The sequence below is a fragment of the Gekko japonicus genome, unplaced genomic scaffold (genome assembly GCF_001447785.1).
Source record: "Gekko japonicus isolate JY-2015 unplaced genomic scaffold, Gekko_japonicus_V1.1 scaffold3704, whole genome shotgun sequence".
Lineage (NCBI taxonomy): Eukaryota > Metazoa > Chordata > Lepidosauria > Squamata > Gekkonidae > Gekko > Gekko japonicus.
Window position 1 is genome coordinate 46772 of NW_015164773.1, and position 13662 is coordinate 60433.

The following is a 13662-nucleotide window of genomic DNA, read 5'->3' on the forward strand; positions in this document are numbered from 1 at the left end:
CAGAACGCGGCCGGGAGGGAGGGAGGAGATGGGGGAACAAACCCCAAGCCCGGACAAAGGGGAAGGAACCATTCCGGCGGCGGGGAGGGGGGGGGAGAGAGGGAGAGCGAGAAAGACGCGCGCCTTTCCCCCTCCCTCCCTCCAGCCCCCCCTCCCCTCGGGCGGCTGGGCTAGGCCGCCGCGGCGGTCTCCATGGCGACGGCGCGGCCTAGGCCGCGACCTGCGCGGCCTGGTGGGCGGGCCGCTCCGCCCCGAGCCGGCGGGGGAGGAGGCGCCAGCGCGGCGGAGGGAGGGCCATCCGGGAGCAGCGGCGCCGCCGTGGGAAGCGCTTCCCCTTTTCCTGCCTCCCCCCGTCGCCCGGCAGTCCGTCCGTCCGTCCGTCCAGTCAGCCGACCCCGGCCGCTGCGCAGCACCCCCCATGGCTCCCGCCGGCGACCGGGCCGGCTACTGGGGCCCGCCGACCTCCACCCTCGACTGGTGCGAGGAGAACTACGTCGTCTCCCACTACATCGCCGAGTTCTGTGAGTCGGGCTCGGCTGGAGGGGATGGGTTGGGGGGTTTTTTTTTTGGGGGGGGCGCGTTCCCACGTTCTCAAATAGGCTGGCCAATGTAATGGATGGCACACAGATATTGGCTGGGCAGCTCCACACCCGGATTGCTGCGAACTAATTCTAATGATGTTCAAGCCACCAGCTTAATGCTGAAAGATAACCCTGTTTTATGTTTCCGGGCTGCCCTATAATCCGTTGCTTCAATCCATGAAACACATTAGGGGGGCAAACCCAATTCCATCTACGGATTAAACCAACAACCCAAAAAAGACTAGCTGTTTCAAATAGACATTTAGAAAAATCTAGAAGCTGGTATAAGGCAACAGATTGAAGCCCCACTGCTGAAGATATTTATAGCTTGAAGTAAGCATGTTTCCAATCAGGGATCGCTTTAGGAGACCTAATTTTCCTATCAAGCCCATGTAGCTGTGACCTTAATAGCGGTTATTCACAGGTGAGCACATTCTACGCCGGAAATGCTTCACCTGGTGCAAATCTGGATACAGGCACACAAACAGGCCATTTCCCCCCTCACCAGTTCCTTACTCTAGAACAGGATTTGCAATCTTCGGCTTTTGAAAAATATAAAAGAAAATGAAATCTGTAAATTAAGGTGTGCTGGAGGAGCCACCAGGATTTATTTATTTATTTTATTTTATTTCATTTATACCCCGCCCTCCCCGCATGCGGGCTCAGGGCGGCTTACAACCATAAGGCACAAATGTGCAATAAAATACAATAAAAGCATAATATAAAACAATTTATACATGGGGACACCCAAGGATCCCGCGTGACTAACAACCCTTTCTCCAGTATTGCACAACCCTATCCATTCAGGGGGAGGTTGCTGTGGCCCCCTGATATTATTAGCCACTTGACCTCCGGTGGTGCTGTAGAAATGGTCCTCGTTGATGGTAGTAGTGGCGGCGGCGGCTCCTATTCAAAAGCCTGGCGGAAGAGCTCCGTCTTACAGGCCCTACGGAACTGCATCAGGTCCCGCAGGGCCCTGATCTCTTCCGGGAGCTCATTCCACCAGATAGGAGCCGCCACCGAGAAGGACCTGGCCCTAGTGGCCGCAAGCCTGGCCTCTCTCGGGCCCGGGATCGCAAGGCGATGTAGCGACCCCGACCGAAGTGCTCTTTGGGATCTATGTGGGGGGAATTTTTCTCTGGGGGAACTGATGTCTGGAGGTGGGATGTGATTCCCGGGGACCCCCAGGTCCCACCTGTAGGCTGGCGTCCCTACCTCCAAAGCAGCCATTTTTCTCTGGGGGAACTGATCTCTGTCATCTGGAGGTGGGCTGTGATTCCGGGGGATACGCAGGTCCCACCTGTAGGCTGGCATCCCTGCCTCCAAAGCATCCATTTTCCTCCAGGGAATTGATCTCTGTAGTCTGCAGGTGAATGTAATTCTGGGGGATCTCCAGGTTCCACCTGGAGGCTGGCGTCCCTGTCTCCAAAGCATCCATTTTTCTCCGGGGAATTGATCTCTGTAGTCTGCAGGTGAATGTAATTCTGGGGGATCTCCAGGCCCTGCCTGGAGGCTGGCATCCCTAGCATGGTGGGTGGCGCCATGTGGGTACAACTGTGCAAGGGTTGTCTCGTGCCCAAAAGTATTCTCTTTTCCATCTTGACATCTCTGAAAAAAGCTCCCTAGCTCCAAAGCATCTGTTTTCTCCAGGGGAACTGATCTCTACCGTCTGCAGGTGAGCTGTGATTCCGGGGGATCCCCCAGGTCCCACCTGGAGGCTGGCATCCCTGGCATGGAGGGCGGAGCCATGTGGGTACAACTCTGCAAAAAGATGTCTCGTGCCGGAAAAGATTCTCTTCCCCATCTAGGCATCTCTGGGAAAAGATCCCTTCCCTGTCACCTCGTTATCTCTCCAGCCTGTAGGTAATACCCAGGAGGCGCAAAGGGCTTTGTAGCAGCATCCTGTGCAAAGTTATTCCAGCTGCTTTTCACTGGGTTTAGACTGGAGTCACTCCACACTGGATTGCAATGTTAGGGACTGAGGTGGCTGCTCTATAGGAAGCAGAGAACGTCCTGTGAAAACCATAATGTTGCTTCCCCATCTCATTGTCCCTGGGAAAAGACCTCTCCCGTTATCCAGTTACCTCCCCCCTCCAGCCTAGTGACAGTCTAGGTTTGCCAGGTGTCCCCTCACCAATGGCATGGGATAGGGGGTGGGGTTCCCACCTCCAGATTGGCAAGCTCCTGGAGATTTGGGGGCGGGGCTTGGGGAGAGTAAGGACCTTAGTGGGGTAGAAGGCCACAGAGTCCCCCCTCCAAAGCATCCGTTTTCTCCTGGGGAACTAAGAACATAAGAGACGCCAATGTTGGATCAGGCCAAAGGCCCATCCAGTCCAACACTCTGGGTGTGTTCAGACAGGGGATTTACAACGGTATAGGTGCCGGTTCCAACCGGTGTACTTACCGGCGTTCACACGGCAAACATCTGCCTCCCGTCCCTAACCATTGTAAAGCCCTTTAAACTGTTGTACTCTGCCACTAGGTCCCCAAGTGGGTGTATCCTGAGTACAACGGTTGTAAACACTGTACCCCGCCGTCTGATCGCTCTCCAACATTGCACAGCTATTTCCATTCAGAAGCCTGAGGCTTCCGATTTTCGCCCACCATTTTTTTTAAAGGACGGCAATATGCGCTTGGGCAAAGCTTCGCCCTGCCGTTTGTTTTTTAAAAAAAGAAAAAGGCCTTACTGTAGCGTTTCGGAGGCGTCCGGGACCTCAGGGAGGCTACTGTGCTCTTTAAACTTTAAAGGTAAGTCCTTACCTTTAAAGTTTAAATGTAAGACAGGTTTTTTTGCCCATGCACGAAGATCACCATTCTATGGATGGCTGCCTATGCGCATGCGCAAACTAAGTTAAAAAAACCAAGCCGACGACGAGTGTGGACGGGTGTATTGCGATGGGCTGCGCAGACAGGAGGTAAGTGTGATCGCGTTTCAGCCAGCATAAACTGCACCGGTTCCAACCGGTACAGTTTATGCCAGCTGAAACGCCCCGTCTGAACGCACCCTATGTGTCATACAGTGGCCAGAAATACCAGGTGCCATCAGGAGGTCCAGCAGTGGGGCCAGGACACTAGAAGCCCTCCCACTGTTGACCCCCCCCCCAGCACCAAGATGACAGAGCATCACTTGCCCCAGAGCCCCTATTTATACCTTGTGGCTAATAGCCACTGATGGACCTCTGCACCAGATGTTCATCCAATTCCCTCTTGAAGCCGTCCATGCTTGTAGCCGCCACCACCTCCTGTGGCAGTGAATTCCAGGTGTTCATCACTCTTTGGGTGAAGAAGTAGGGATCTCTGTAGCTTGGAGATGAGCTGTAATTCCGGGGGATTCCCCAGGTCCCACCTGGAGGCTGGCGTCCCCGCCTCCAAAGCAGTGTTCCCTCTAAGCTGAGTTAGTGTGAGCTAACTCACAGTTTATTAGCCTCCGGCTCACACATTTTTGTCTCAGCTCGGGAAGGGACGGCTCCAGAGCAAACTAATTCATGCAGTAGCCGAATCTCTCACTCACAACTTCAACGCCAGTAGCTCAAAAATTAGAATTCTTGCTCACGAGACTCCACGGCTTAGAGGGAGCACTGCTCCAAAGCATCCATTTTCTCCAGGGGAACTGATGTGTGTAGTCTGGAGATGAGCCGGGATGCCCAGGTCACACCTTGGAGACTCGCATCCCTGAGTAACTCCCACTAGGCATGAAGGGCTTTGGGGACTGAGGGGGTTGCTCTGTCGAAAGCAGAAAATTTCCCATGCTTAAATCTACACCCGCACCCAGAACCACCCATAGACTGACACCCATTGGGTGGGGTGGGGAGGATGAGGTGAATGCGAGTGCTTGAGGAGGAGATCTGAGGTGGCTAGTCTGTAGTTGGGTGAAGATGGCAAAGGACGCCCCTGCCTAAAAATGCACCATGCACAATCCTCCCACCCCCGCCCCGCCTGCTTCTCTGAAGGAGGGCTCACTACAATTCCCTGAAGCCATTGGCAAAATTATCCCCAGTAAGGACCAGAGGAGCGAAATGGGAGCCCCGTAGCAGGAAGCGTATGGGTTTTGTTTGTTTTTTTGCTCTTATGGGTAGGACAGAATTCAAGGCCTGCAGCGTGTCCGAAAGACCAACAAAATTGTTTTTCATGAGTCAGATGCAAATGACAAGGCAGCGTCACTGGTGTCTGGTTAAGTGAGCCTTGACTCACCAACGTGTACGGCCTGGAAAATGTTGTCGGTCTTTAAGACGCCACTGGCCTTAAATTTTGTTCTGTGGCTGTAGAGTATATCCGACCGCTCTAGGGATAGTTTGGGGAGTGGTGGTCGTTGATGAAACGTTCCTGATTAATCCCGATCTTCTTACTGTTTTGACCGTCCCCTCCCCCCTCAGTGATATTACATGGGGTGAAATAAATATTTTGCAAGGAATGTACTTTTATGTTTCTTCGCTGGGGCTCTGTTGTGAGGCTGAAGTTGGTTCACAGTTCCTTATGTGCAATTCCTAGCTCTTTATACTCGAACCCAGCCACACATGTTGACAATATTTAAACAGCTCTGCATGCCAGATAACCTTTGGGTCACCACAAGCGATACATCTCCAGCTAGATTTAGAAGGCTTGGCTCCCATCAGACACTTTGGGAGTTTATGACTAAGGAACCAATGTCAGACTCCTCTATCATCCTGATTAGTTTGTTGCTGCAAAATAGTAAAAAGCCCAGTAGCGCCTTTAAGACTAGCAAACTTTATTGTAGTATAGGCTTTCGAGAAACACAGCTCTCTTCATCAGATGCTTGGAGGGTATGAAGAAATTGGCCAGCGATATATAGGTGGTAAGGGGAGGGGGAAGAGGATGCAGGAAGTGCCATGCGAAGCAGTTGCCGAAGTCATGGAAAAAGCAGAATGTGCAGTCATCCTGTTTTTATTGTACTTTTCTTCCAAGGATCTTGGCGCAGTACGTGTGGTCCTTCTTTGCTCTGTTTTATCCTCCCAACAATCCTGTGAGGTAGATTAAGCTGAGAGAGTGACCGGCCCGAGGTCACCCAGTAGCTTCACGGCTGAGGGTGGATTTGAACGCAGGCTCCCTTGATTTTGATCCACTGTGCCAACACCTTTACACTGGCACTAAATCTGTTGTGGCGCTGCCCTACAGATGATATATTTGGGGAAAGAATGATTAGAAAGGTGAATCATCCCTGCTTAGAAATGCACTGAAGCGCCATTCCAATGGGTGTGCGCGTAACAGAGACCACTGGCCAGTTTCCAGTTGACCACAATTGCCTGCTTTCTGGGATTTTTCCAAAGAACACTAGTCTGAGATCTTGCTCTTAAGAACCTAATAAGAGCCCTGCTGGATCAGACCAGTGGTCCCTCTAGTCCAGCATCCTGTCTCACACAGGGGCCAACCAGTTCCTCTGGAGGGCCAACAACAGAGTAGAGACGCCGAGGCCTTCCCCTGGTAAGAACCTAAGGAGAGCCCCGCTGGATCAGACCAGTGAGGGTCCATCTAGTCCAGCCTCCTGTCTCACACAGGGGCCAACCAGTTCCTCTAGAGGGCCAACAACAGGGCACAGAGGCCGAGGCCTTCCCCCGGTAAGAACATCAGAAGAGCCCTGCTGGATCAGATTAGTGGTCCATCTAGTCCAGCATCCCGTCTCACACAGCGGCCAACCAGTTCCTCTGGCGGGCCAGCAACAGGGCAGAGAGGCCGAGGCCTTCCCCAGATAAGAACATCAGAAGAGCCCTGCTGGATCAGACCAGTGAGGGTCCATCTAGTCCAGCCTCCTGTCTCACACAGGGGCCAGCCAGTTCCTCTGGAGGTCCAACAACAGGGCATAGAGGCCGAGGCCTTCCCCTGATCTTGCCTCCTGGCTCTGGGATTCAGAGGACTAGTGCCTCTGAATGTGGAGGTTCCCTTTAGTCACCATGGCTAGCAGCCACTGACAGAGCGCTCCTCCATGAATCTGCCTGATCCCCTTTTAAAGTTGTCTACGCCCGTGGCCATCTTATCCTGTGAGGCACTGTTTATAATCTGAAAGGAGCGTGTCCTCTGGAATACTTGGCACAGACCAGTTATGGGTTCGCTATTGAGAAACAGACGTCCTCCTGAGCATATGCCCTCTCGCTTTGCAGACTGAGCACAGAGCTGTTGAACCAGAGCCATTCCAGTTTAGAGCAACAACATATTTGACTGCCTGGTAGCCGGTCCTTACAGTAAGCAGTGGGGAAGAATTTGCCAGGGGTCGCTCCTCTTTGTAGCCCCAGGAGACTATGGGGTGCTGTGGCCAATAGGGCTCCTGAGCCAGCTTTGCGTATGGCATGGGAAATACCCCCTTTTCCAGGCAGTAATGTGAATGCCGTGGCGAATGGGGCCATGGTGCCTCAGATGTTAAGATGCTGAGCTGCAGACCGGAAGGTCTGTAGTACAGCAGTTCGAGACCCGAGTGCCGTGTGATGGAGTGAGCTCCCGTCTCTGGCCCCAGCTCCTGCCAACCTAGGAGTTCGAAAAGCCAGAAATTGCAATTAGATAAATCGGTACCGCTTTGGCGGGAAGGTGACAGCGTTCCGTGTGCCTCGGCGTTTAGTCATGCCGGCCACACGACCACGGAAATGTCTTCGGACAGCGCTGGCTCTTCGGCTTGGAAACGGAGATGAGCACCGCATCCCTAGAGTCGAACTCGACTAGCTTTCGAGATAGGGAAGCCTTTACTTTAATGTGAATGCAAGAGGCGTCCCATGCTTGCTGGGAATCATATGGGACAGAGCATTATGTAGATGGCAAGGGAGGTGGCTAAATTTGCAGATGACACAAAGTTGTTCAGCGTGGTGAGAACCAGGGAGGATTGTGAGGCACTCCAAAGGGATCTGTCGAGGATGGGCGAGTGGGCGTCAACGTGGCAAATGGGGTTCAATGTGGCCAAGTGCAAAGTGATGCACACTGGAGCCAAAAATCCTAACTGTAAATACACATAGATGGGGAGAGACTGGCAGAGACTGACCAAGAGAGAGATCTTGGAGTCATAGTAGATAACTCAATGAAAATGTCGAGGCAGTGTGTGACTGCAATAAAGAAGGCCAATGCTATGCTGGGGATTATTGGGAAGGGAATTGAAAACAAATAAGCCAGTATCATAATGCCCCTATATAAATCAATGGTGCGACCTCATTTGGAGTACTGTGTACAGTTCTGGTCACCACACCTCAAAAAGGATATTATAGCATTGGAAAAAGTGCAGAAAAGGGCAACTCGAATGATCAAAGGGGGTTGGAACACTTAGCTTGGAGAAATGATGGCTGAGGGGTGACATGATCGAGGTTTATAAGATTATGCATGAGATAGAGCAGGTCGAGAAAGAAGTACTTTTCTCCCTTTCTCAAAATACAAGAACTCGTGGGCACTCAATGAAATTGCTGAGCAGTCAGGTTAGAACAGATAAAAGGAAGTACTTCTTCGCCCAAAGAGTGATTAACACATGGAATTCACTGCCACAGGAGGTGGCGGCAGCTACAAGCATGGACGGCTTCAAGAGGGAATTAGATAAGCATATGGAGCAGAGGTCCATCAGCAGGTATTAGCCACAAAGTATAGATAGGAACTCTCAGTCTGGGTCAACTGATGCTCCATAGTTTTGGTGCTTGGGGGGGGGGAGCAACAGTGGGAGGGCTTCTAGTGTTCTGGCCCCACTGCTGGACCTCCTGATGGCACCTGGTATTTTTAGCCCCTGTGTGACACAGTGTTGGACTGGATGGGCCATTGGCCTGATGCAGTATTGGCTTCTCTTAGGTTCTTATGTTCTTATGATCGTGCACTGGCTCAGAAACCTCCTAAGTTTCAATAGTTCATATTAGGTCATGGGTTTGTGTGTGTGTGTGTGTGTGTGTGTGTGTGTGTGTGTGTGTGTGATTTCTGCTAGCATTCTGTTGAGTGGTAAGCCGGACCCTGTTTTGCAGCTAGTGGGAAGACATTCTTTCTCTCTCTACAGAAAGAAGGAAGTGTTTAGGCCTCTGTTGGAATTTCCCCCCAACTCTATGTGCAGAGTTCACAAGCTTTCTTTTGCTTGAGGCAGATGTCATCCTGAAAGATACATGTGAACGGGCGTTTGCCAAAATGCAGTTTGGGCGCATCTTCCCTCTTGGCCTGTGTACGCCTTTCTCTTGTGCCTTGCTTGATGCAATATCGTTTGATGTGGTTTCTGGCTTTGAAATGAGAATCCTAAGGCACGCGTTGCCTGTCTCCTCAGGGGAGGAGGAGATGGAGATGGAGATTGGATTTATACCCCGCCCTTCACTATCCAAAGGAGTCTCAGAGCGGCTTACAATCCCTTTCCCTTCCCCTCCCCACAACAGTGAGGTCGGCGGGGCCGAGAGCTCTTTCAAGAACTGCCCTTTCAAGGACAGCTCTTATCAGAACCAGCGTTCCCTCTAAGCTGAGTTAGTGTGAGCCAGCTCACAGTTTTCTAGCCTCCGGCTCACAGATTTTTGTCTCAGCTCAGGAAGGGACGGGGCTCCAGAGCACACTAATTTATGCAGCAGCCAGATCGCTCACTCACAACTTTTAATGCCAGTCGCTCACACGGTGGCATTTTCATCACAAGACTCCACAGCTTAGAGGGAGCATTGATCAGAACTGTGGCTTGCCCAAGGTCATCCAGCAGCTGCAAGCAGAGGAGTGGGGGAATCAAACCTGGTTCTCCCGGATTAGAGTCCGGGCACTTAACCACTACGCCAAACTGGCGTGTTCACTGTACCACCTGAGCAGGGCTTCTGGCTGGAGCAAACCAGGGATGAGGTAAGGGACTCCGTCAGGGTATCATTTCGTAGAAAAAGAGGGGCAGGAGCTCATTAGCGTAACTCATTAGCGTAACTTATTTGCATATACCACACCCCCTGACCTCACCGGAAGTGTGTCAGAAGGCAACACCCACCGCTCAGGCTCCACTGGACTGTTTTGGATTGCTAGCTATTGGGGGTGGGGTGGAACGTGCAGCTTTGTCTTTGCAGAGAAGGGAGAGCTCGTACCTGAATAAAACTTGGTCTTAAAGGTGCCACTGGACTGTTTTGGATGGGGGAAGCTCTGCCACTTACCTGGCTGCTTCTTGCTCTGACTGAGGGCTGCTGGGAGCAGGGGGTGGGGCTTGTTGCATGTGCCCGCCCCCCTGGGCTCTTTACTGCCGGAGCGCCGCTCCTGTGCGCTCCTGCAGGAAATGACCCCTGGACTCCGTGTGCCAAGAGGGAAGGAGAAAGGCATTCTTACCTGCCAGGCGATGGTCTGACGATCACCTCCGGTGCCATCTGAATGGACCGGCCGCCGAGACGATGACGAAGGCAAGGCCGAAACGGCTTAAGAGAAGATGAGGAGAAACACACAGGCAGAAACAAGTTTGTCGGGTTGAAATTTCGCGACTGATGCTGAAAGGCTAGGGTAGGTAGGGGGAAAGCAATTTTCCAGGAGATGCAGAGTTCGGATATCCTGACAAGAGACAACCACCTCTGATTTCCCACCCCCCAGATTTGAAAGTAGAGGACACAGTGTTCCCTCTAAGCCGAGTTAGTGTGAGCTAGCTCACAGCTTTGTAGCCTCCGGCTCGCACATTTTTGTCTTTGCTCAGGAAGGATGGCTCCAGAGCAAACTCATTGATGCAGTAGCCAAATTGTTTGCTCACAACTTAAATTCCAGTAGCTCACAAAGCAATATTTCTGCTCACAAGACTCCACAGCTTAGAGGGGGTACTGGTTAGGAGGGGCGTGTGTGGTTGTCTGTTCACTCTCGCGGGCTTTATTAGAAGCGTGTTACGACTCGGATGTGTTGTCCTAGTGAACGGTGAGCCGCCTTCTTAAGGCAATTGCCTAAATTCTCTTGTCGCTGGCTTCCAGTGCCAGGGTTGCGCTCGGTAATCCTGAGGCATGTGCATTATCACATGTAGAGAGACTTGCCCACATGGAACTGCCTTCTACTGAATCAGACCTTTGGTCCATCAAGGTCAGTATTGTCTATCCAGATAGGCAGTGGCTCTCCAGGGTCTCCGGCGGAGGTCTTTCCCATCCCCTCCTGCTTGGTCCTTTCAACTGGAGATGCTGAGGACTGAACCTGGGACCTTCTGCACGGCAAGCAGATGTTCTACCAGTGAACCACAGCCCTTACCCTTAAGCACACATGACACGTCTCATACGGAATCAGACCACCAGTCCGTCTAAGTCAGTATTGTCTACTCAGACTGGCAGGGTCTCAGGCAGAGGTCTTTCCCATCACCTCCTGCCTGGAACTTTTAACTGGAGATGCCAGGGATTGAACCTGGGACCTTCTGCATGCCAAGCAGACGCTCTACCACAGAGCCACAGCACCTTCCCTTTGCTTTATACTGTGATCCTTGGTCCATCAAGGATAATATTGTCTCCTCAGACTGGTAGCGGCTCTCCAGGGTCTCAGGCAGAGGTCTTTCACATCACCTGATCCTTTTAACTGGAGATGCCGGGGACTGAACGTGGGACCTTCTGCATGCCAAACAGAGGCTCCTCCACTGAGCGACAGCCCCCTCTCCATGGCTCTCCAGGGCCTCAGGCAGAGGTCTTTCACATCCCCTCCTGCCTGGTCCTTTCAACTGGAGATGCCGGGAACTGAACCTGGGACCTGCTGCACAGCCAGCAGATGTTCTACCAGTGAACCACAGCCCTTACCCTTAAGCACACATGACACGTCTCATACGGAATCAGACCACCAGTCCGTCTAAGTCAGTATTGTCTACTCAGACTGGCAGTGGCTGTCCAGGGTCTCAGGCAGAGGTCTTTCCCATCACCTACTGCTTGGTCATTTTAAGTGAGGATGGTGGGGATTGAACCTGGGGCCTTCTGCATGCCAAGTAGATGCTGTACCACTGAGTCTTGGGACAGGCAGTGGCTCTTCCAGGGTCCCAGGCTGAGGTCTTTCACATCACCTACTACCTTTCAAATGGAGATGCCAGGGATGCCAGGGATTGAACCTGGGACCTTCTGCATGCTGAGCAGATGCTCTGCCACTGAGCCCAGTTCTCCAGGAAAAAAGGCAATGGGGACAAGACAGGACTCGATTGAAGCTCAAGGACACACTGGGCAGAACACACTGATAACAGACAGCACAGAATAAATTTTGCAGTAATTAGAGAACCTATTTCTGGGCCCCTGATGTAGTTGACTTTCTGTACTTAGGCAGATCTGGATCTGACCCAGCTATTTCTGTGTGAAAGTCCACTTGGGAGACAAGTGCGTGACCCTGGACAAATCTGGTTCAACTCCAGTTGTGTCCAAAATACATAGGTACCAGTTCTAATCCCTCGCCCAAACTGTACCGATGCACATTTTTAAGATGTCTCAGAAGTGAAGTCCCCTTGAAAGACTTAAAAATGCGTTTAACAAATACTGCAACATACTTTTGAGATGATCCCATTGAGTTGTTTTGAAATGAAACACCTGTAGCATTTCACAGATCTGTAAGGGCACACCGGTCACTTTCCTGTTTCATAACAGGAACATAAGAAGACCTCTGCTTGGCTCAGACCAGTGAGGGTCCATCTAGTCCAGCATCCTGTCTCACACGGGGGCCAACCAGTTCCTCTGGAGGGCCAACAACAGGGCACAGAGGACGAGGCCTTCCCCTGATATGAACACAAGAAGAGCCCTGCTGGATTAGACCAGTGAGGGTCCACCCAGTCCAGCCTCCTGTCTCACATAGTGGCCAGCCAGTTCCTCTGGAGGGCCGACAACAGGGCAGAGAGGCCGAGGCCTTCCCCTGATAGGAACCTCAGATGACCTCTGCTTGGCTCAGACCAGTGAGGGTCCATCTAGTCCAGCATCCTGTCTCACACAGGGGCCAACCAGTTCCTCTGGAGAGCCAGCAACAGGACACAGAGGCCGGGGCCTTTCCCCGACGTTGCCTCCTGGCTCTCGGCTTCTGAGGTTGACTGCCTCTGAATGTGGAGGTTCCCTTTAATCACAGGGTGTTGCCTGTGCAACTACTCCTATGCCTGTCAATTATTATATGTTGCTGAACATTTATTCCCATTGCTATGCATTACATTGATTTATTCTGCCATAGATCGTCCTCCTCCGTCTTAAATGCTGAGAGCATGGAGAATCCTTTTTGGCTGTGGGCGTGCTAGAAAAATTCAGGTTCTGTGAAATGCAGGCAACAGTTCAAATTGTGCCTCAGCAGCTCCATACAGCAGGGGTAGGCCTGGATATCTTGTATACCTGATTCTTGAGTCTTCCCCCCCCCCTTCTTCATTCCCAATCCCCATAGGTGCATTCATTTGCATTTACATTTATTTAGTAGAATCCTGCATTTCTCCCCAGTGGGAACTCGGTAACTTAGAACCTCGTTCTCTTCTCCTCCATTTTATTCTCACAGCATCCACAGTTCTCCCTCTAAGCTGTGGAGTCTCGTGAGCATTTGTGAGCTACTTGCATTAAAGTTGTGAGTGAGCGATTTGGCTGCTACATAAATTAGATTGCTCTGGAGCCCTCCTTCCCGAGCTAAGACAAAAATCTGTGAGTCGGAGGCTAAAAAACTGTGAGCTAGCTCACACTAACTCGGAGGGAACACTGCTTGTGAGGTAGGTTAGGGTGAGAGAACATGGCTAGCCCAAGGTCATCGAGCTTGTTCCCATGGAGAAGTTGGGGATTTGAACCCGGGCCTGCCAGGATCCTTAGCCTGATACTCTTGTCCACCACGGCACGCCGCCTCCTGCAGGTGAAACGTTTCACTTTGGTGCACGGACTCTAATCTGGGAGAAACGGGTTTGATTCCCCACTCCTCCACTTGCAGCTGCTGGATGACCTTGGGCAAGCCATAGTTCTGTCAGAGCTGTTCTCTCAAGGACAGTTCTGGAAAGGGCTCTCTCAGCCCCACCTACCTCACAGGGTGTCTGTTGTGGGGAGGGGAAGGGAAAGGAGTTTGTAAGCCACTCTGAGACTCCGAGTGAAGGGCAGGGTATAAATCCAATTTCTTCCCCCTCTTCTTCTTCCTCCTCCTCCTTCTTGTAGGAAAGTGAATTTTTAACAGGCAAAGGTCGAAGGTGTTGGTTCAGTGTGTTTAGCTTAGGTTGCTGCAGCTCAGCTCTTTAGTTCAT

General features: G+C 51.9%; 1 protein-coding gene across 1 annotated transcript in view; it reads left to right on the top strand.

Moving 5' to 3' along the window:
• The first annotated feature begins 348 nt into the window (after positions 1 to 348).
• The window catches only part of ACER3 (alkaline ceramidase 3), an 81116-nt gene continuing 67802 nt past the window's right edge, over positions 349 to 13662 (top strand). Inside the window, exon 1 of the mRNA XM_015409723.1 lies at positions 349 to 521. Within this exon, the coding sequence (XP_015265209.1) occupies positions 419 to 521 (103 nt within the window). The 5' untranslated portion in view covers positions 349 to 418. The remainder of the gene's footprint in view (positions 522 to 13662) is intronic.